Source organism: Bos grunniens, chromosome 7, assembly GCF_055505025.1.
Source record: "Bos grunniens cultivar Pamir isolate PY7600 chromosome 7, Bosgru_T2T1.0, whole genome shotgun sequence".
Taxonomy (NCBI): domain Eukaryota; kingdom Metazoa; phylum Chordata; class Mammalia; order Artiodactyla; family Bovidae; genus Bos; species Bos grunniens.
In genome coordinates, this window is record NC_141171.1 from 59,867,214 (window position 1) to 59,890,260 (window position 23,047).

General features: G+C 41.2%; 1 protein-coding gene across 4 annotated transcripts in view; it reads right to left on the reverse strand.

Annotated features, from left to right (window-relative positions):
* HTR4 (5-hydroxytryptamine receptor 4) overlaps positions 1-23,047 on the reverse strand; it is a 197,454-nt gene that overhangs the window by 58,317 nt on the left and 116,090 nt on the right. For 2 of the 4 annotated variants that reach the window (XM_086412333.1, XM_086412332.1), the window contains exons 5-7: positions 4,963-5,116; positions 3,688-3,729; positions 834-1,402 (exon numbers count right to left, since the gene is read on the reverse strand). In XM_086412333.1, coding sequence (XP_086268459.1) covers positions 834-1,402; positions 3,688-3,729; positions 4,963-5,116 — 765 coding nt within the window. The remainder of the gene's footprint in view (positions 1-833; positions 1,403-3,687; positions 3,730-4,962; positions 5,117-23,047) is intronic. The other 2 variants (XM_086412335.1, XM_086412334.1) reach the window with 1 other exon arrangement.

Here is a 23,047-nt window from a genome sequence, read left to right on the forward strand (position 1 = left end):
TTCCCTCATTCCCTTAACCAAATCAGTTTCTTTCTCACTCATATCCCCAGTCTACATTGTCCATACTTCCATTATCATTTATCATATGGCATTACTACTGCAATTTATCACTTTGTTTATTTTATTTTAGCTTATCATGTTATTTTATAGCCATCTTATGGTATCAGGTTATATGCTATTAGTTCTACTCCTACTAATATTTACAATATTATTAGTAGTATTATGAGCACTTTCTATGTGTCAGGCCATATATGACTACATTACCCCTGTCATAAAAGTCCTATATGATGGTGTTATAATTATTACCATTTTTTACAGTTGAAAAAAGTAAAAATCAAGAAAGATTACGCAAATGATTAGTAGTGGCTCTGAGGATCAAAATAAAGACTATTTTACTATGGCTTTAATTACTACCCTAAAATAGTACCTGTAAATAGGAGTAGATAATATACACTCTATTCTTACTAGGTGTCAGATTCTGTACTATGTGCTTTATACAAAATAGCTAATATGATTCTCAAAAAAACACTGTGATGTAGAAATTGTGATTATGATTTTCATTTTTTAAATGAAATCAAAGGTTCAGAATGGTTAAATGACTTGCCTGAAGTCCAAGAACTCTGGAGGCTGGATTTGAATACAGGTCATTGTGCCCCAGTGCCTAAGCACTTATTCACTACTCTATTCCATTAACAGATGGGAGAAGTTTATTTTAATCTTTGAAAATAGTATACAGATTTTTAAGAATAATCCATCTGGAAACAGAAAACTTGAAAGTTACCTCTTCTGAGTCATGCAAGTGATCAAAATCTAACAAGCCCCAGAGCACTCACCTTAGCACATGTGTGGATCCATTAATGGTTGTGGTTGAACAGGGGACAGTCTGGCCCAGAATGGAAGGTCTTCGGTAGCGTTCATCATCACAGCAGAGGATGATGAGGAAGGCACGTCTAAAAGATTTATTCAAGAAGGCGTAGAGAAAGGGGTTCAACCCAGAATTGATGTAGCCAAGCCAGAGGAAAGCGGTCCACACCTGCCCGGGAACAGTATAGTCTACAAATGGATCCACAATATTGGTAACAAAGAATGGAGCCCAGCAAAGGCAGAAGCAACCCATGATGATGCACAGAGTCTTGGCTGCTTTGGTCTCTGTCCTCATGCGGTGAGTGCTATGCTGGTCTGTTGGCTGGAACCTGCCCTCTGTGGGGGCTCCTGCCCGTTGTAGCATCTGGATCTGGTGAGCATGCTCCTTAGCTGTGACATAGATGCGATAATAGGCCAGCACCATGAGGAGAAATGGGATGTAGAAGGCTACCACGGAGCAGGTGATGGCGTAGGGCTTGTTGACCATGAAGATACAGTACGTAGAGTTAGAGTTCTGATTGAACTTCCTTTTTTCTATCTGAGAGTTAGAGGGAAAGAGGAAGTGAAGAAGCAGGGTGGGTGGAAAGGAATAAAAAAGTGAATAGGAAGAAGCAGGAGAAGAATGAGAAAAATTGTAAGAAAACACAAAGGATAAAAAAGAAGAAGAGAAAAGGAGGATTTGGAAGGTCGAAAGAAAGAGGAAAGGGATAAAGAATGAAAGGGAGGGACAGATAAAAGAAAAGGGTGAAGGGAAAGAAAATAAAAAAGGTTTATCAGCAAAGCTTTTGTTTTTCTTCTAATAAGCCTACAGCATATAGAACCATGACGGTAGAAAAGGAATACGCTTTTGGCTGCTTTGGGTCTTCTTATATCTCAGTATTTCCATAAAAATCTTCTAGAATTTTGATAGGAATTAGAATAGTGTGACTGAGGAAAAATGACATTTTTTCAATGTTAAGATTTCCAATTCACAAGCATGATAATTCTTTCTCTTTATGTAAGTCTTTCAGAATTTATTTCCATAATATTTTATATTTTTGTATAAACATCTTTTGCCAGATTTAACCTAAATATTTGCATTTTTATTCTAATGCAAATAGTACTATGCTAAATTCATATTCCAAACTGTCCACTGCTAATATGTAGAACTCTGAAAATTTTTGTATATTGGCTATGTATTCAACTATTTTGTTAAATTAGTAACTAATATTTCATCTTTAGAGTCTTCTGAATGTTTTCCATGAATAATCATGTGATCTACAAATAATGACAATTTCATTTCTATCTTTATAGTCTTAATACCATTTTTCCTTGCATGTTGAACTTAATAAGATCTCTAGTACAATACTGAATAAGAATGGTAACAGTGAACACCATTTTTCCAGTCCCAGTTTTAGGAGGGGAGATTTCAATATTTTACTATCAAGTATGACATTTGCTGTCAGTTTTTTGTCAATGTCCTCTGTTTGAGAAAGCTCCCTTCTATTCCTACTGTGATGAAAAAATTTTTAAATTATGATTGTATATTGAATTTTGTCAATGCATTTTTGATAGTAATAAGATGATCGTGTGGGTTTTCTCTTCTTTCTTTAATTCAGACAGTGGCATATAGTGTTATATACTGGTGTAAATCTCACTCGCCTTGAATACTGTGATATATTAGATTCATCTTAGGAACTGAAAGACTTTTTCCACCTATAAACTCTGCATGCTGATGGCTCTTAGTTATCAGTCTTCTCTAGGAATAGATCTTGGTTGAAGAGAGCTGTGTAACCCAATGACACTTCCCTTCCTGAGGTCAGCCTGCATCCAGTGTGAACATACACATGAATAGAGATGTGAATAAAAATATGTATGATAAATAATATGCTATTTCATTCACTGTGTACACATTTAGTATTTTGTCTTATAGTATATTGTAAGGTTATAGTATACCTTCTTATTGAATTGACATTTTTATCATAATAAAATCTCTTTTTATCTCAGTATTACTTGCCTCAAGTCACAGGAACCTAATCCTATATTTCACCTAGGAACAAAGATTCATGATTTGCTAATTCAGTATTTGCAGCAACTTTATTACCATGAATAACAAGGATCAACTACACATGTATAATGAACACCTGGGTTACACTAGTTTCTCTCTAGGCCAATTCAATGTGCAAATGAGTGAAAGATATGAAATGCAATTACAATATCATGGAGCAAACACTAAGCATGTTAATAGTAAGGAGATGCCCCTTTCCCCAGTTACATGAATTAAACAGGGGATGCTTCTATCTCACTGTCACAAAAGAACACAGCTCACTAGGTTATTTCTCTTGGAAGTTCTACGTCAGAAGGTTAGTGTGCTGAGTCCTTGTTACAAATTTTGATGCACAGAAGTTTCATTAGGGATTAAGTTTAGCACAAACATAAGGACATAGGCTCTTGGGTCCAGTCAGCTTGGGCTTAGCTCTAGTCACCACCACTCCCTACCAATGTGACTTAACCTCATTGACCTTCAGTTTCCTGAGGATGATGACAGGATTACTTCACAGCACTGTTGTGAGTCCTGAGTGAGACAATGATTAAATTAACACAGGGCTCGGCACACAGTAAGTGTTCAACATTTGCTGGCCATTATTATATTTATCTACTCATTATTAGAAATTTGAATTTCATTTCCCCCAAGAACGATAAAACTGAAAGCTTGAAAGAAAAGGGATAGGATTTTTAAAAAATATCCATACAGTCTCCCTTGTACGGATCCCCTTTCATTTTTCCACTCCTCTGTCCCCAGCATTTCTTTCAGAAGCCCAAGGAACTCTTGTTCTGACATACCACATGCAAATCCTGGCCCAGTCTTGGCTTGGATATCCTTTCCTGGACAAAGAATAAGGCAAGATTAGGGGCTAGGAATGAGATGGAGAGAGGAAGGGGCAGCTCCTATTCTGACTGGTCCTCTTGGGTCAGAGTTCACTCTCACTCTCTCCTCCCCATTCCCTGGTCAGAGTCCTGGGATCCATCTTAAAGTGACTACCTGACAACTTCCTTAGGCGGGGAAAAAAAAAAAAAAAAAAATATATATATATATATATATATATATCCCTGCTAATGGATCCAGATTATAGCTTTCAATCTTCAATGCAAGTTTGATATTGAAAACAAAGTATGTCAGAGTTGGAAACTCTCCAAGAGCATCTAGACAGGAGTTGACAGATAATGCCTGCAACCTGTGTTTTCCTACACTGCTCAAAGACACTGTTCCCAATGAGGACCCAAAGATCTCGTCACAGCCCTTCAGGAAGTGGCTCAATGACAGAGCTGGGCTCAGGGTCCAGTTCTCTGGACTCCGGGCCCATACATTCTCTGGAAACCTCCACCCCCCCGACAGGTTTTCCGTGAGTCACCATAAGCCTCAAAGGGTCTCAGCATGAAATGAGATGAAGGCCTTTTGGGATACATCACATCCCTCAGGCTCTGGAGTTTGTCTGCGAAGCTTTGAATACCTGTTCCGCTATTCACTAGCTGTGAATTCACAGGCATATTACTTCACCATTTTTGAACCTGAGTTTTCTCATCTGTGAAATGGGGGGAAATTATTATAATTTTCCCAAAGGGATGCTGCTGTCAGGATCACATGTATTTACTGTACTACTTTTTGGCATACAGTAAACTTTGAAATGGAGAAGGCAATGGCACCCTGCTCCAGTACTCTTGCCTGGAAAATCCCATGGACGGAGGAGCCTGGTAGGCTGCAGTCCAGGGGGTCGCTAAGAGTCGGACACAACTGAGCGACTTCACTTTCAATTTTCACTTTCATGCATTGGAGAAGGAAATGGCAACCCACTCCAGTGTTCTTGCCTGGAGAATCCCAGGGACAGGGGAGCCTGGTGGGCTGCCATCTATGGGGTCGCACAGAGTCGGACACGACTGAAGTGACTTAGCAGCAAACTTTGAAAAATGTTAGCCTGCTTTTTGTTGTTGTTATTGTTGTTACTCTGTCAGGATCTTTCTTAGGATACCCACTTAACCTGACATTGTTTGTTTATTTAGAATCCCAAGCAAACAAAGTTAGTCAGACAGTAAATCCATACGGTCTGCATGAGTACTCACCAAATCAATTATTCCAATGTTATTCCAGCCTTGCATTATAGGGAGAAAAGAGATAAACATGGGGATGACCCAGCAGCCTCCCAGCATTAATGCGATGCGCAGAGGGGTCATCTTGTTCCTATAGACCAAAGGCTGGCAGCAGATGGCATAATACCTGGAGAGAGAATAGAGGGGGTGGGTGCCAAGGGAAAGGATAGATGAGAGGGAGAAGGAGGACACATAATTCATGAGAGAGAAGTACAGAGGAGAAGGGAAATAAGAAGAGGAAATAGTGGGAAAGGGGCAAATTAGAGGGGGAAGTAGAGAATAAAAATAAAGAAGGAAGAGAAAAGAAAGAGAACGGGGAAATTGGATGAGTAAGTAGTAGAGGAAGGGAGAGAGAAGTGGGAGAAGAACAGAGAAAATAAAAAGCAATTGTACAATAAAATATTGTATTGTCCATGAGTTTCTGCTACTATAAATACAAACTTTAGATCACACATATGAGAACCATTACCAGACATTGGTCCCATATCCCTCTTCCTCTCCTGATACCTGAGAAACTCATCATATACCTGAGAGTTTGCTCTGTCTCAGGCACAGACCTAACACTACCCTCATGCCTAGGAATTTTAAAGGCTACTGCCCAGCTCTCTGGGCGTCTGCATCCAGATATACGCAGTCCTTTTAACATGAGGTAACCCAGAGTTGGCCCTACATCTGAGCTCTAAGAACAGCATCTCAAACTTGCTCTCATCCTCTTGATACCTACCTATACCGAGTTGATGCTCTAAGTCAGTGTTCTTTAAATTTTGGTCCAGGGATTCTGCCCTTCTTCTCTATATTAGACTCACCTGAGGAGATCTGCTTAAAATGCAGAATTCAAATATCTCCTGAAATAGAGCCTGAGGGGGAGGAACCTGGAGTTTGCATTCTGACAAGTGGAAATCATCACTGCTGTTTGCTACATATGTCCAGTTCCTGGCCTCCTTGTGGCTGAGTGGGGCCAATTGACTATTTTGGCCTGAGTTATGAATAAAATCAACATGTGTTATTTCTGGACTGAAGCATTTAATTGTTTCTCTGAGGCCAAGAAAGTAAAGTTTCAAATATTTCCTGCTCCATCATTTCCTACCTACTGGTAGAGACCATCTTATTTCCATTTATCAGGGTTTTATCTTTTTCCGGGGACTCTCTGCTCATGGTTTCCAGAGCTCAGATTCTGCCTATGTTACTGAAAGTGAAAGTGAAGTCGTTCAGTCATGTCTGACTCTTTGCGACCCCACAGACTGTAGCCTATCAGGCTCTTCCATCCATGGGATTTTCCAGGCAATTGTACTGGAGTGGGTTGCCATTTCCATCTCCAGGGGATCTTCCCAACCCATGGATTGAACCTGGGTCTCCTGCATTGTAGACAGACGCTTTACCATCTGTGCCACCAAGGAAGTCCCGCCTATGGTACTAGCTTTCTTCTTATCTCCAGAGAGAGGTACAACTTGCCCCACTCGATGATCGGGCCTCTAACTCCTAGATTGCTTCTTGTATGTTGTTCCAATCTTGGAGACCATTACTTCCATGCCCAGACAGTTCACTGAATCTGACAACAAGTAAAATATCATGGTAAGCTTATCAGCCATTTGTCTTTGGAAAAGTCAAAGAAAAAAATGCAAAAAGACAGCCTGGAGGCTAAGTCTATTCTTTAAGATTTTATACCATTTAATGATAAGCCACCCCCTTATACCCTTCATTTTATGCAATTCACTTTGTTAATTTTTACCACCTCTTCCTTTCTTTTCTTAATTCAAAGCCTAACTAATAGAACAAAGGCTATATTCTTTGAAAAGCTGGTGGTAGGATGAGTTGGGAGAGAGGGTGAAATGAGAAGGAGAGCCCAGTGTTGGAGCATGAGAAGAGAGTGCCATAGGATCTGGGAGGGGAGAATTATACCCTTCCCTCTAAGGCATCAAAGAGTAGCTGACCACATTGTGTCAGGGAACTCCCTGTGCCAAGCAAGACAGTGGAGTGTCCTGATCTGGACCAAAGTGCAAAGAACAACAAACCAAAGAATGGGAGAGGGAATTACTCAGGAACTCATTTTCTTTATCTATAAAACTGACATGGTAGCCAAATCTAACTAAGGCTAACTCAGTAATGGAAAGAATAACAATTAAGTGGAATTCTCTTCACACTCTTGACTTATATAAGAAAGGCAAATTTTTCTGAATGGCTGTTATTAATAATCATCAGAGGTTTACTTACAAAAAGTTGATGAATTTGGAGTACATGAAAACATAATTTTTTTTTTTCAAAATTTGCTCCCTTCCTCACTTCCTGCTAGAGGGCCTAGATTAGCTAGATTATATGTTGGTTTTGTACATTTACCATCTTCCCTCTTTTTCCTTGGTAATAGCATCCAAAGTCCTTTGGGAATTCTCTTTTCACTTGTTGTTGTATAGTTGGGAAAATAAATGATGTGACTATGACTTTTCCAGCCAGGGTGTGATCTAATCAGACATTTTCCTGGAACTCTGAATGTCATGCAGAGTGATGCGAAGATGGGAAAGTCAGCAAAGGTCCCTCTATTCCCACAGCTGCCTCCCGCTCTGAGCAGGACTGAGAGCAGCTCCTGCCCCTTAGATATTTGGGCAGTCATGCTCTTGCCCCTTTAGGTTCTCAATTCTTTAGTTCTTCCTTCAATTAAACAAGCCACCTCATATCTTTCCACTAAATTCCTTTTTGCGCAGTTGATGTTATAGGTTGACATGTGCTTCCCTCTCCCAAAAGGTATGCTGAAATACAAACCTTCAGTGCCTTGGAATATGGACTTACTTGCAAGCAGGTTCTTTAAAGAAGAAATAAAATTAAAATGAGGTGATTAGGATGGGCCTTAATCCAACATGACTGAAATCCTTATAAAAATGGAAAGTTAGACAAGACAGACACACTCAGAGACAAAATGGCAATGTGAAGACAGAAGATTGAACTGATGCTTCAGCAAGCCAAAAAAATACCAAAGAGTGCCAGCAAAACACTTGAAGCTAGGAAGAGGCAAGGAAGAATCTTTTCCCTACAGGTTCAGAGGGAGCAGGGGCCTGTAAACACCTTGATTTCGGACATCTAGTCTCTAGAACTTAGATAATAAATATCCTGTTGTTCCAAGCCACTCAGTTTGTGGTACTTTGTTATGTCAGCTCTAGCAAAACCTAATAAAGTTGGCTAAAAGAGGTTTCTGCTACTTGTAACCAAAGTACCCTGCCTCAGTGAAAATGGTTCTGAATGCCAGATATGTCCTTCATAGAAACTTTGTTCTAAGTAAGAATGCTTTCAATTTTATTCACTACACCTCCAGGTCAAAGCTCAAATTATAGCATCTCTTCATCCACCAACCCAAAGAAGGCAATCAAAAGATAACTGGAAAAGGGTGTGTTCCTATCTTTGCTGAATAATTTATGATTTTTGAGGTTTGGAACAGGTACCAAGATACTGGATAAAGACAAGAGACTTTAGGAATTTGGTTGGATCTCCATTGTTTACGTAGATCCAAAAATTCAAAAAGACAAAACAAAATCAAGTATTTTATAGGACAAAAGGTATGTTTGAAGGGGCAAGATGAAGATTCTTCTGATTTCCATAAGTAGATATGTATGTTTAGAGGATTATGTTGGGAAGACAATAGAATTTACAGAAAAGGACTATAACCATATGGTTATACTCATGCTCATTCATAGCTCAGTTAGTAAAGAATCCACCCACAATGCGGAAGACCTGGGTTCCATCCCTGGGTTGGGAAGATCCCCTGGAGAAGGGACAGGCTACCCACTCCAGTATTCTGGCCTGGAGAATTCCATGGACTGTATAGTCCATGGGGTCGCAGAGTCAGACACAACTGAGTGACTTTCACTTTCACTTTCTTTTCTAAGCCCAGTTTGGCCAAGGTGATTGTCTGATTTCATAGCATGATGAATATCATGTGGATAATAAGATCTCCCCAAGTTCTGCTGTCCAAACGTTCGATACATTAATTTGCATTGTTGTTGCTTAGTCACTAAGTCGTATCTGACTCTTTTGTGACTTCATGGACCGTAGCCTGCCAGGTTCCTCTGTCCATGAGATTTCCCAGGCAAGAATACTGGAGTGGGTTGCTATTTCCTTCTCCATGGAAATCTTCCCACCCCAGGGATCGGACCTGTACCTGCTGCATTGACAGGTGGATTCTTGACCACTTAACTTGCATTGCCCTTGGCTACTTGGAGCTGCTGTTAAAGAAATAAAGGTGAAAGGTTCTTTTTTGAAATTCAACTTTAAGAGGTATCCTGTGGATGCAGTACACATCCTACCTATCCCTTACACATTTACATACACGGTCTGTGCCCTGAACACTGAGGGCCTGGAATAAAGTTGCTTGGAATGTTCATTTCCCAGAGAGATAAGGTAGGACATAGTGATGGTTTCAAGCACAGACAGCTGTAGAAAGTTACTCTTGCAGGATGTGAGGTGGGGCTTCCCTGGTGACTCAGATGGTAAAGAATCTGCCCACAATGTAGGAGACCAAGATTAAATCCTTGGGTTGGGAAGATCCCCTGGAGAAGGGAATGGCTACCCACTCCAGTATTCTTGCCTAGAGAATCCCATGGTCAGAGGAGTCTGATGGGGTACAGTCCATAGGGTCGAAAAGAGTCACATGATTGAGCAACTAATATACACACACACACAAACTGATGTTAGGTGGTGGAGCAAGCCTAGGAAAAATCCTTTATTTCCTACTATAAAAACTAACATTAAGTAAAGGGGAAAAAAGAATTTTATTTTATTTTCTCTAAACTATATTGCTGCTGCTGCTACTGCTAAGTTGCTTCAGTCATGTCCGACTCTGTGCGACCCCATAGACAGCAGCCCACCAGGCTCCCCCATCCCTGGGATTCTCCAGGCAAGAACACTGGAGTGGGTTGCCATTCCCTTCTCCAATGCATGAAAGTGAAAAGTGAAGGTGAAGTCACTCAGTTGTGTCCGACTCTTCGTGACCCCATGGCCTGCAGTGTACCCGGCTCCTCCGTCCATGGGATTTTCCAGGCAAGAGTACTGGAGTGGGGTGCCATTGCCTTCTCCAAACTATATTGAAATTGTGAATTACAGGTAAGGATGAGTAAGAAAAATACTAAATTGTGTCTATGTATGTGTTTTACTTAAATATTCTCCTCTACACTTTCAATCTGGTGTCATGTCCTACAATAAAAATAATATGATTTTTAAGTGACATGGAATAGAGACTTTAAGACTAAAAACTATAAGGTTTTTATTTGGAGCTCAAATTAGAGTGCTCACTTGACTTTGTGGGCCCAAGATTCTTACCAAGGCCTTGACACCCTTGAGACAGCTGTTAAGCCACCTCATATCCTTCTAATTTCTTTACTCATATCTCTCCAATATTTGCTTTCTAGCAAAGGATCCAGAAAAATAAACATCCTCTTGAAGGATGTAAATTAAGTATGTGAAAATCAATATCACCAAAAAAAATGATGAGTAAAAATTGAGTTCCACTATTAACTGACTAATGGAGGGAGCTTCTTTAACATTCTAGCTTTGTTTGTAGATCAAGGACCAGATAGATATAAAAAAACTTTTTACCTATCATGGTTGCTTTTAATACTTACTTTTGGATTATATTACCAGTGTTAATAACAAACATATTTTTCCTATAATGACCTGCCCCCTAAACACATGTGCAACATTGACAGAAATAGCTACTTAAATTTGCAATTTATTTGGAATTTACGAAAAGCATGCTGAGTTAATAATAAGAGCTACTCTTCATTTCCTTAACAAGGAAAGTTCCTACTTGTATAATCTCATTTGGTCCTCCTCACAACTACTTTTGAGAAAGGAACTATAAATGCACCCATTTCACATATGAGGAAACAGAGAAGTGTCAAGATTTGTCCAAGGTCCCACTGGTGGTAAGAACCAAGCTGGGATCCAGCCCAGGCAGCCTGACACAGTTGACCTCATTACTATCACTTCAGTCTGTCACACCCCTGAAACCCCCAAGGGATTATTCTAATTCTTTACTAGCCATTTTAAAAAACAATCAAAACATAAAAAACGTTGAATCTCAAAACTTGAAGGATCCTCAAAATCCCCAGGTCCCCAAATCTCTTCTAAAATGAAGCATATCCAAGCCTGCATGAAAGCACGAAGGACTGGGAATTCACCAAGTCCTACAACAGTACACTGTAAACTTAAGACTATCCCGAAGTTAAAAAGGTCTCCTTCAAAAGTGGTTTTCTGTAACTTCCAGTTTTACCCTCTGTCTCAAATTAAAATTTCTATCTCTGATTCTCCTTCTGCACAGTGGTCCTAGATATCTAAGGAGAGGTTTTACGTTTCTCTTGAGTTTTATTTTCTGGTAAAAATATTCCCAGTTGCATGCAACCCAGGTTGATTTTTCATACCAAAGTATATTTTGCAATGTATGGAGACATATTTTGTTGTCATAATTGGAAAGGATGATGCTATTGACATCCAGGGAACAGGGGTCAGAAATGCTGCCAGATGTCTTACAATGCACAAGACAGCCCGCTACCACAAAGAGTCGTCTGATCTACAATGACAGTAGTGCTGCAGTTGAAAACCTTTGGTCCAGGGGAGGTGATTTTCACCAACAGCAGGGACTCTGTGTCCTCTGCATGTGTTAGAGTGCCAGTCCCTGTTAAGAATGGTAGCTATAAGGGCAGCATAATTCTCTGGTGTATTCTATACAGATCAGAGAAGCCTAGAATATTACCTTCCGCTCTACCCACCATAACTTAATACAAGCTACAGGACACCCAGCAGTACAGTATAAGAGACCTGCACCTTCTCAGAGCTATGATCTAGGACAGGCTGTGAGAAAGTCCACCCCTAACTGGTTTATACGTTTCACAGATGTTTGCCAGTTCTCAATGGTATCCTCAATGCCTAGTACAATGCTGTATATAGAGTTATACTCACAAAAGGGCTGAATAAATAGTAAACCCTTGATCACTACCAATTAAAATAAATAACACTAAAATGTGGGACCAGGTTTTGAGAATGTGAAAAGCTGTGTCTATCAGAGGGATGAGGAAAGGTTGTCTCCAATAAGTGTCTTTTAAGTTGGATTTTGGGCTTTCCCAGTGGCTCAGAGGTAAAGATTCTGCCTGGAGTGCAGGAGCCACAGGCTCAGTCCCTGGATTGGGAAGATCCCCTGGAGGAGGGCATGGCAACCCACTCCAGTATTCTTGCCTGGAGAATCCCATGGACAGAGGAGCCTGGTGGGCTACAGTTCACATGGCTGCAAAGAGTGGGATTGAAGCGACTTAGCACAACACAGCACAAGGACAGTGGAGGAGAAAATATGATCCAAGTGTTATAAAGAGCATGGACAAGGACCCGGAACAGAAATTTTATATATATACACATCCATCTATAAATATACATCCATGATTCCACATACACATATAAATATAACAGAGTACAATTAGCTGGATGGGAGAGTGTTTATATGGAAGCAGAAGGAAGTAAGCCTAAAAAAGCTGATTGAGGGGAAGATCTCAGTGCAATGGTTCTCCAATGATGATGTGCTTCAGAATCACCTGGAGAGTTTACTGAAACACAAGTACAGGTAACTGAATGGGGCCTAAGAATTTGCATTTCTGATACATTCCCAAATGATCTGTTGATGGTCATCTGGTGACCACACTTTGAGACAATTGTCTTAGAGGTTTTTGAATGCTATGCTAGGAAGAGTCACCAAAAGTTTTTTTGAACTGGGAAATGTCCATCACAATCAAACACTGCTCTACCAAAGAAACTGAATTACAACAAATTCAAGAAAAAGAATGGTTGGTTCACAGGCTAGCTGGATAGTATTCATCAGAAAAAGCAATTCTGTCTCATCTGCTGCTGCTGCCACTGCTGCTAAGTCACTTCAGTCGTGTCCGACTCTGTGCGACCCCATAGACAGCAGCCCACCAGGCTCCCCCATCCCTGGGATTCTCCAGGCAAGAACACTGGAGTGGGCTGCCATTTCCCTCTCCAATGCATGAAAGTGAAAAGTGAAAGTGAGGTCGATCAGTCGGGTCTGACTCTTAGCAACCCCATGGACTGCAGCCTACCAGGCTCCTCCATCCATGGGGTTTTCCAGGCAAGAGTACTGAAGTGGGTTAATCCACTGGATTAATCTAGGTCTGTTCTCTAGTCTTCCACTGGACAATTCACACTCTTTTTTTTTAACTAGAATACTTTTACAAAGTGGTTAAGTAAATGTTTAAATGACAAATGAGGTTCCAGATGGCCAGGATTAACTAAAATGTAACAAGGATATTTACAAAGTAATATATTATGCAAAACATTTCCAAGTATTGCTCACAAAACTCCATTAAAATCCCCTTTGGTAGACCAGTCACTAGCTTCCCCAACTATGCCTGCCTGCCTGCCAAGTCGCTTCAGTCGTGTCCGACTCTGTGCGACCCCATGGACTGCAGCCTACCAGGCTTCTCCATCCCTGGGATTCTCCACGCAAGAACACTGGAGTGGATTGCCATTTCCTTCTCCAATGCATGAAAGTGGAAAGTGAAAGTGAAGTCGCTCAGTCGTGTCCGACTCTTAGTGACCCCATGGACTGCAGCCTACCAGGCTCCTCCATCCATGGGATTTTCCGGGCAACAGTACTGGAGTGGGGTGCCATTGCCTTCTCCCTCCCCAACTATAGCCATGTGTAAATGTGTAATCAACTTGCTTTTAAATGTCTCTGGAGACACAACTTACTTTGACAACTTTTAGAAGGCAGTCATGTATTTTTATGTTCCATGCTAATCTTTCCCACTCCTCTTGCAATTAAGGAAAATTCTTCCTCCTCACTTACTGCCCTTCCAACCACAGTGAAGGCAGAAAGAGCGAAAAGAACTTGGAGCCCTACACTTTCAGAATCAGAGGAGATTTTAGCAGTCATCTTACATTTTTGCATCTGGGTACCACCAACTCTGTGGTCTTAGAATCAGTTACTTAACCTCTCCAAGACTCAGTTTCCTCATCTGGGACTGTTATGTCCAGCTAATTGACTGGCTGTGAGAATTGATGACCAACATGTTTAAAACTTTTTTAAAGTTTTTTTGTTAAAAGTTTTTTTTGTTTAAAAGAAAGTTCCTGACACATAAAGCTTAAGAAAGAGTTCAGTTCAGTTCAGATCAGTCGCTCAGTCGTGTTCGACTCTTTGCGACCCCATGAACCGCAGCACGCCAGGCCTCCCTATCCATCACCAACTCCCAGAGTTCACTCAAACTTATGTGCATCAAGTTGGTGATGCCATCCAGCCATCTCATCCTCTGTTGTCCCCTTCTCTTCCTGCCCCCAATCCCTCCCAGTATCAGAGTCTTTTCCAATGAGTCAGCTCGTCGCATCAGGTGGCCAAAGTACTGGAGTTTCATCTTTAGCATCAGTCCTTTCAATGAACACCCAGGACTGATCTCCTTTAGAATGGACTGGTTGGATCTCCTTGCAGTCCAAGGGACTCTCAAGAATCTTCTCCAACACCACAGTTCAAAAGCATCAATTCTTTGGCACTCAGCTTTCTTCACAGTTCAACTCTCACATCCATACATGACCACTGGAAAAACCATAGCCTTGACTAGATGGACTTTTGTTGGCAAAGTAATGTCTCTGCTTTTGAATATGCTATCTAGGTTGGTCATAACTTTCTTTCCAAGGAGTAAGTGTCTTTTAATTTCATGGCTGCAATCATCATCTGCAGTGATTTTGGAGCCCCCCGAAAATAAAGTCTGACACTATTTCCACTGTTTCCCCATCTATTTGCCATGAAGTGATGGGACCAGATACCATGATCTTAGCTTTCTGAATGTTGAGCTTTCAGCCAACATTTTCACTCTCCTCTTTCACTTTCATCAAGAGGCTTTTTAGTTCCTCTTCACTTTCTGCCATAAAGGTGGTGTCATCTGCATATCTGAGGTTATTGATCTTTCTCCCAGCAATCTTGATTCCAGCTTGTGCTTCTTCCAGCCCAGCATTTCTCATGATGTACTCTGCATAGAAGTTAAATAAGTAGGGTGACAATATACAGCCTTGACGTACTCCTTTCCCTATTTGGAATCAGTCTGTTGTTCCATGTCCAGTTCTAACTGTTGCTTCCTGATCTGTATACATACTTCTCAAGAGGTAGGTCAGGTGGTCTGGTATTCCCATCTCTTTCAGAATTCTCCACACTTTATTGTGATCCACACAGTCAAAGGCTTTGGCATAGTCAATAAAGCAGAAATAGATGTTTTTCTGGAACTCTCTTCCTTTTTCCATGATCCAGCAGATGTTGGCAATTTGATCTCTGGTTCCTCTGCCTTTTCTAAAACCAGCTTGAGTATCTGGAAGTTCACGGTTCACGTATTGCTGAAGCCTGGCTTGGAGAATTTTGAGCATTACTTTACTAGCACGTGAGATGAGTGCAATTGTGTGGTAGTTTGAGCATTCTTTGGCATTGCCTTTCTTTGGGATTGGAATGAAAACTGACCTTTTCCAGTCCTGTGGCCACTGCTGAGTTTTCCAAATTTGCTGGCATATTGAGTGCATCACTTTCACAGCATCATCGTTCAGGATTTGAAATAGCTCAACTGGAATTCCATCACCTCCACTAGCTTTGTTCGTAGTGATGCTTTTTATTCCAAGCCCCTCTGATATATGTATGCATGCATGTGTTCTAAGTCAATTCAGTTGTGTCAAACTCTGTGTGACTGCATGGTTACAGCCCACCAGGCTCCTCTTTTCATGGGGATTCTCTGGGCAAGAGTACAGGCATGGGTTGCCATGCCCTCCTCCAGGGGATCTTCCCAACCCAGGGATCAAACCTACATCTTTTACATCCTCTTCATTTGCAGGCAGGTTCTTTACCACTGGTGCCACCTGGGAAGCTCCAATCTTATATGTATATATGTATATGTATATATATCATAAATATTATTGTAAACTAATTTAAATACGTTTTGGAACAGGGACTCTAAATCATTTAACAAATAACATAGAAGCCATTGAGTTCAACCTCTTTCCTGGTCCTTGATTATAAGAAACAAAAGGCAAATGAGTTGATCCCTCAAGTTGAATGGAAACAATGAGACCATACTGGCTACAAGCAGTGAGGTTGATTAGATGCAGCATCCTCTCATAGACTTAATCCAGGCCCAGCTTTTCTACCTGGGATGGCTGAAGATCACATCTTGAATGATCCACAGAAATAAAATCTCCAATTAAGATAAGCTAAAGAAAAAAATGTCAATCACTGTAGAGAAGAGATGAAGTATCAGGTGGCTGATAAGATCTGGATTTTGGAATGGAATAAGAAAACAGAAACCTTTCACCACAAATATTTTCACAATTCCTAATCAATAAACCACAGTCATCTTTAAAATTTAGGAGTAAAGTGTTAAAGATCTTCATTGAACCAGCAAACTTAGGATTTACAAGTGCATTTTGCCTTTAGCAAGAAAATCGGTAAGTTCTAGTCCCAAACATTTGATGCGTGTTCCTTTTGACTTTGGACATATCTTTGGACACTACACATCTTGTGTCTCTGTTTTCTTATGTGTAAACAGGGTATTGACTTACATCTGAGTTTTTATAAGAGGTTGTAATTGTAATGAATTAAAGATGGCCACATCTCCCATCCAGGGATAGGGGATTTGCATCCTTCCCACAGGGCTGCCCTGTGACTGATTTGACCAACAGAGTACATTGGAAGTGTTGTATGACAGTCCCAGGTTCAATTTTTAATAAGACTCTTGCTTTCTTGGAGTCAGGAGCTGTCATGTAAAAAATCTAGCATGCATCAACATGAGATCATGAATAGGGGTCACATGGGCAGAGAGAAGAGCCTGGCTGAGCCTAGCCTTCCAGATGACCCCACCAAGATGCCAGGTATGTAACTAAATGACCTTGGGCCCTCCAGGCCAGTTCAGTCTCCAGTTAAAAGCCACCAAGTGACTTCAGCCAAGCCGAAACTCCTGATGAACAGAACTGTGACATCTAATAATAATGCATGGTTGTATAAGGCATTAAGTTTTGGGGTAGATGTTACACCCAACCACAGAGGTAATCAGGTAGCATACAGTCGGAGGTAACTGTGGGGTTTACCAGCTGGGCAGTAATTCTCCTTCCAGGAGGTGATCCATATTTTGGGGGCAGAATTTTAGAGAAAGAGACCAATCTTTCTGCTCTTGATTTTGTTATATTTTAGTTCCTCCAGTTATCTTTTAAGGAGGTGGAGAAGACAGAAAAGCACCAGTAGCTCAAGAAGAAACTAAAGCCCTTTTTCTTGGCATCCAAAGAGGGTCAGCAAGCTGCCAGTCACCTGGGGGATCTATGGGGAAGACCTCACAGTGATGTTCCCCAGGAGCCAGGCACAAGAAGGGGCTGAGAATGCAGCCATGAGCAGAGATAAAACTGTGGGTTCCAGTAAGGAAAAACTATAGGGGTGGAAGGACAGGGAAAGACTGCTTCCTGTCAGAGATGCAGAGGGCATCAGATCGAGTCTTTGCACATAATCCCACATGCAATGTGAAGATTTAAAGTTTACTATGTTCTTCTTGGTTAAATATTCTTCTGTACACTCATGATAAGAAAACTTGCAAGAAGGGGAATATCAGTTGTCTAGGAAGGTGTCTCCTGAGTTATCACTGACTGAAAGAAAAAGGATAATCCACTAAAAATATAATCTGCAAAAATCTTAGAAGGGTTTACTGAACACACACAAAGGATTCCAAGGTATACTTTGATATATACGAACTGATCAATCTGTTAGTAGACACTGGATGATTATCCCACTGACCCTTCCAGACTAAGCCCAAGGGTCACATTCCCTGGAAAGCTCTTCTGGCCCCAAAAAGCTCAGGGGAGACTCTCTCCTGTCAGAGATGTGGATTGGTTCTTCATCTCTGCATTTTTTTTGGGGGGGGGCAGGTGGGACGGGGCATGCCACATGACTTGTGGGCTTCCCTGGTTCCTCAGTGGTGAAGAATCCGCCAGCAGTGCAATAGACACAGGAGATGTGGGTTGAATCCCTGGATCGGGAAGACCCACTGGAGAAGGAAATGGCAACCCATTCCAGTATTCTTGCCTGGGAATTCCCATGGACAGAGGAGCCTGGAGGGATACAGTCTTGTGCTTAGTCACTCAGTAGTGTCTGATTCTTTGCAACCCTTTGGACTGTAGCCTGCCAGATTCCTCTGCCCATGAGGATTCTCCAGGCCAGAATACTGGAGGGGGTTGCCATGCCCTCCTCCAGGGGATCTTCCCGACTCAGGAATCAACCTCAGGTCTCCTGCATCGTAGGCGAATTCTTTACCATCTGAGCCGCCAGGGAAGCCCAGGCTACAGTCTATGGGGTTGCAAAGAGTTGGACATGACTGAGCAACTAAAGAGCAGCAGCAGCACATGACTTGCAGGATCTTAGTTCCCTGACCAGGGATTAAACCCGTGCCCCAGCAGTGAAAGTGCTGAGTCCTAACCACTGGACAACCCGGGAAATCCCTCTGCCCTGGTGCTTTACAGTACCTCGTATATATGGGTGACACAGCGTTTCTCTAGCTATATTATAATTGTTCACTTATTTCTCTGCTACAATTACTACTATTCAAATCATGTTGCTGTTGTTTAGTTGCCAAGTTGTGTCTGACTCTTGTACAACCCCCTGGACTGCAGTCCCCCAGACTCCTCTGTCCATGGAATTTCCCAGGCAAGAATACTGGAGTGGGTTGCCATTTCTTTCTCCAGGGGGTCTTTGTTACCCAGAGGTCAAACCTGCATCTCCTGCATTGGCAAGTGGATTCTTTACCACTAAACCACCAAGGAAGCCCATTCCTACTATACACACCACCTATTTTTTTAGGACACACTTTGTGTCAGAGTATTCTATGTTATTTTTAATTCCTACAGCAACTCTGCAAGGCAGCATTCAACATCCACACTTTAAATATAAAGAGGCTGAAGCCCATAGAATTTAATACACTTGCTGAACATCACACAGCCAGATATGGTAGAACTGGGACTGAATCCCACATTTGCCAAAGTTCATACCCTGGTAATGCTAACAAAAGGGCAAGGCTTGACACAAGCCTTCATATCTAGACATAGGAAGGACTGTATGCAATGTCCTATAAGCTTTCTGAGCTAAGGACACAAGAAAAAAGACATATTTAAAGATGAAACTGACAGATAATACACAGGAATAATAACGAAGAAGCTACTGCAATAACCTAGAAACAAGATGAAAAAACTTTAAGACGGGGAAGATAGATTTGAAAGATATTTATGAAAATATAGCTAAGACTCGGCATTTGGCTGGTCATGGTAGATAAGTAAAAGATGCCCTCAAAGAATTACCTTTAAATGATGAAAAGTTAACTAATAAATGCACCTTTGATGTACAAAGTGGAAAAGGATAATATTTATGATGGAAATTTCCACTTTGGGATTAAGAAGACGTAAAGGTGCTTAAGGCAAGATGTTGAACAGGCAGCTGCCTGTTCTACAGAGACCAGAGGCATGGGACATGGAACATAGGACAAGACAGCAGGAGAGATGAAGGCAGAGGTGCTGATAAAGCCACAGGATGGCTGATCCCTCCAAAAAAAGAGAAAGAAGATATCCAGGGCTGGAAGGCTGAGGGTCTAACCTTGAAGGACACTCAACTATGCAACAGGAAGAAAAAGATGACTATCAGTGTCAGAGAGGGCACTCACAATAGCCACCAGGAATTCGCACTGGGACAGGGAAGCAATAATGGAATAATAATTGTGGCTAACTTTTACTGAGCATTTACTAGTTGCCACACACTAGTATACCTTTTTTTGGCATATACTCAGTAATTTAATCTTCAGAACCTCCAAACGGAATATGGGACTTCTCAAGTGGCTCAGTGGTAAAGAATCCACCTGCCAATGCAGAAGACACAGAAGATGTGGGTTTGATCCTTGGGTTGGGGAGATCCCCTGGAGGAGGAAATGGCAACTCACTGCTGTATTCAAGGACCCTTATTCAACGGACATGAATCTGAGTAAACTCTGGGAGAGAGTGGAGGACAGAGGAGCCTGGCATGCGGCAGTCCATGGGATGGCAAAGAGTCGGACACAACTTAGCAACTGAACAACAACAAAATGGAATACACTATTAATATTATCAGACTTCCCTTGTGGCTTAGCTGGTAAAGAATCCGTCTGCAATGCAGGAGACCTGGGTTCGATCCCTGGGTAGGGAAGATCCCTACCCACTCCAGTATTCTGGCCTGGACAATTCCGTGGACTGTATAGTCCATGGGGTTGCAAAGAGTTGGACATGACTGAGCAACTTTTATTCATTCACTCATTAATATTATTAATGCAATTTTGCTGATGAGAAGACAAAAACCAGAGAATTTAAGTAACTTACTTAAGACCATATAATTGGTAATTAGTCAAAGCTGGGTTTGAATTTAGGAAACCTAGGATCCTAGGTCTCATTCTTCTACATGTATACATCAAGACTTCTAAAAGGGTAGAAAAACTAACACTAAAGTCATATCAAACCACAAGTCACATTTCAGAGCATTCTGTGCTCAGCTAAACATGCCTGGAGCAGCTACTATTGATCTGTAAGAACACAGAAACAGACGAGATAAAGACTGACTCTTAAGGAGCTGGTGAGAGACAGATAAATAAACCAATTATTTAAAAAGTGATAACTGCTGTGTTAATATTTAACATTCTCTCTCTTTTTTTAACATTCTATGGGAGCTCAGAGAAAGAAATAACAAATCTTCTTTGGGAATGAAGCTCAGCCAGTTAGTGGAGAAGGTGAGTACTGAAGAAGGGTGGATATTCACCTGGAAGTGAAGAGGAACTCAAGACACAGGTGCAATGTGGAATTATGAGGAATCACACCACACTCAGGAAATGATAACATACCACTCCCGGGTGGGAACAGAGACAGGAACACATAGACTGAGGATAATTCTGAGGAAAAGGACTGAAATACAAGCTAAGAATTTAGCCTATATTTAATAATGTGTCACCAAAAAACCTCTGGGGCTTTGCACACGCTGTTTCCTAGAACTGCTGCTCCCCACACCTCACCTTCTCCCTCTTCACCTACTGGCACCTACCTCACCTACAGACCCCAGCTTCAGCATCACTTCTTCTGATACCTGTCCCTGCATAGGAGGTCACATGCTCCAACAACTCCTTTGACTTCCCCTTATTCTATTTCAATAACCACCAATTTTACTGTAATTATCTACCTACTATCTGTATTTTTCACTAAAATCTCTGTAATTCAGAGCTATTCTGATTGTTCACCATTGTACTCCCAGTGCTCTACTCAACTCAAAGCAATTAGTAAGCACTCAATAAATAGCTGATAAAATGAATATAAAAATAAGATTTCATATCCTCTAGCATGAACTTCAACTCAACAAATATTACTATTATATAAAAGCATGAACTTCAGAGAGTATGTGAGAAGCGGAAACTTGTAATCCCCACTCCTTGCAGAAATGCATTTCAATCCTGTTGGGAAAACAAATTAATTGTGTGACACAAGCTCACAGTGACAGACACTTTTCATTTATACACTGCAAAACTGAGTTATGCTCCAGGGAGATCATTAAGAAATGCCAGCACATTTATCTCCAGCACAGGATGAAATATACAATCTTTGACTCAGAATTGTATGTTTCAGAAGCAAAACTGTTTTAAAAGAAAATGTGTGACTGAGTATCTGCTGGAGGAATTTTGCAGATAAAACACATCAAATTCCTGGGCTGCCAAGAGAAAGGATGGCAATTCAGATGGACACATAAAAGAGAAGCTCATGCGGTGCTACAGATAATGGTATCCTCAATGAAGAGAAAGGGAACTACATTTGAGCTAAATACAGGGCAATACACAGCATGATCAGAGAAAGAGCATCAGTGGCAAAAAGTCAAGAAGTACAGTATGCGAAGCCAGTGGAAGGACCTATCGATATATGCCTTAGTGTAAAGAAGACTTGGGGATGACACACCTCTGTCGTGTTGTGGAGACTCCATAAAGATACCTGTCAGTCTTCAGGTCAGCTTAAGAGAAGTTGATAGCTGCTATTCATGTCGCCCAACATCCCTCTTTCCAGAGGGAAATGAAATGTCATTTTCATGTGATGGATGCTTCTGGTAAAGGTGGCAGTCACAGGGCCTCATCTCTGCCCAGCAACCATATGTGTCAGCCCCACACCATGATGATTAGTCAAGAGGAGAGTGTCTGGCTCAGGCACAGTCAATAGTCTTCAATGAGAAATAGCATTTAGGTTTATCTTCTTTGGATTCATGAGGTAAGGATGCTTTAAGACTCATGCTGCCTACAGCTATTCTTCAACCCAGCCTGAGAATGAATCCAACAAGTAAACAGCATAGGGACAGAGAGGGACAGACACAGAGAAATAGAGACACAGAGAGAAGGACAGAGAGAAAGAGAAGGAAAGAGGAGACAAAGGAGAGCGAGCAGAGATACCGGGAGAGAGCTAGACTAGATGATAATGGTCAAACCCTGCAGAGCCATGTCTGAAGCCTGACTTTTCAGCTACAAATCAATCAGTTTATTTTCTGTCACACAATAATGAAAAAGACCTTACTAAAATATCACCCAAGAAGCAGGTTGGTAAAAACACTACCCTCAGGCAATTCATTAGGACATATAAAGAGAAAGCCCTCTTCAAGGTCTTATTTAAAACATAAAACCATTGAGTAAACTAAAAATATATTCACATAACAAGTATGCTTATTGCATTTGAAATGATCGGCATTTAGAGGGGACTATTATTTACAGTTGTTAACTCTAGAGTATACAGTTGTGGAGGTGGAGAGGAAGAAATGGGGACATTTTTATGTTTTACTTGTGAAATAATGACTTTTTTACAATGCTCAGATAGTATTGTTATGATATTTTAAAACTATAATGATTAGAAAGGACCTTGGTGAACGAAATCAAACACAAGGTCATGAACTGGAGTTGGACGAATGAAGATGAAGGTGAGGGTCATCGTGAGGAAGAATCTGCTAATAGGAGATGGTGAGGGCTCCCCTGGG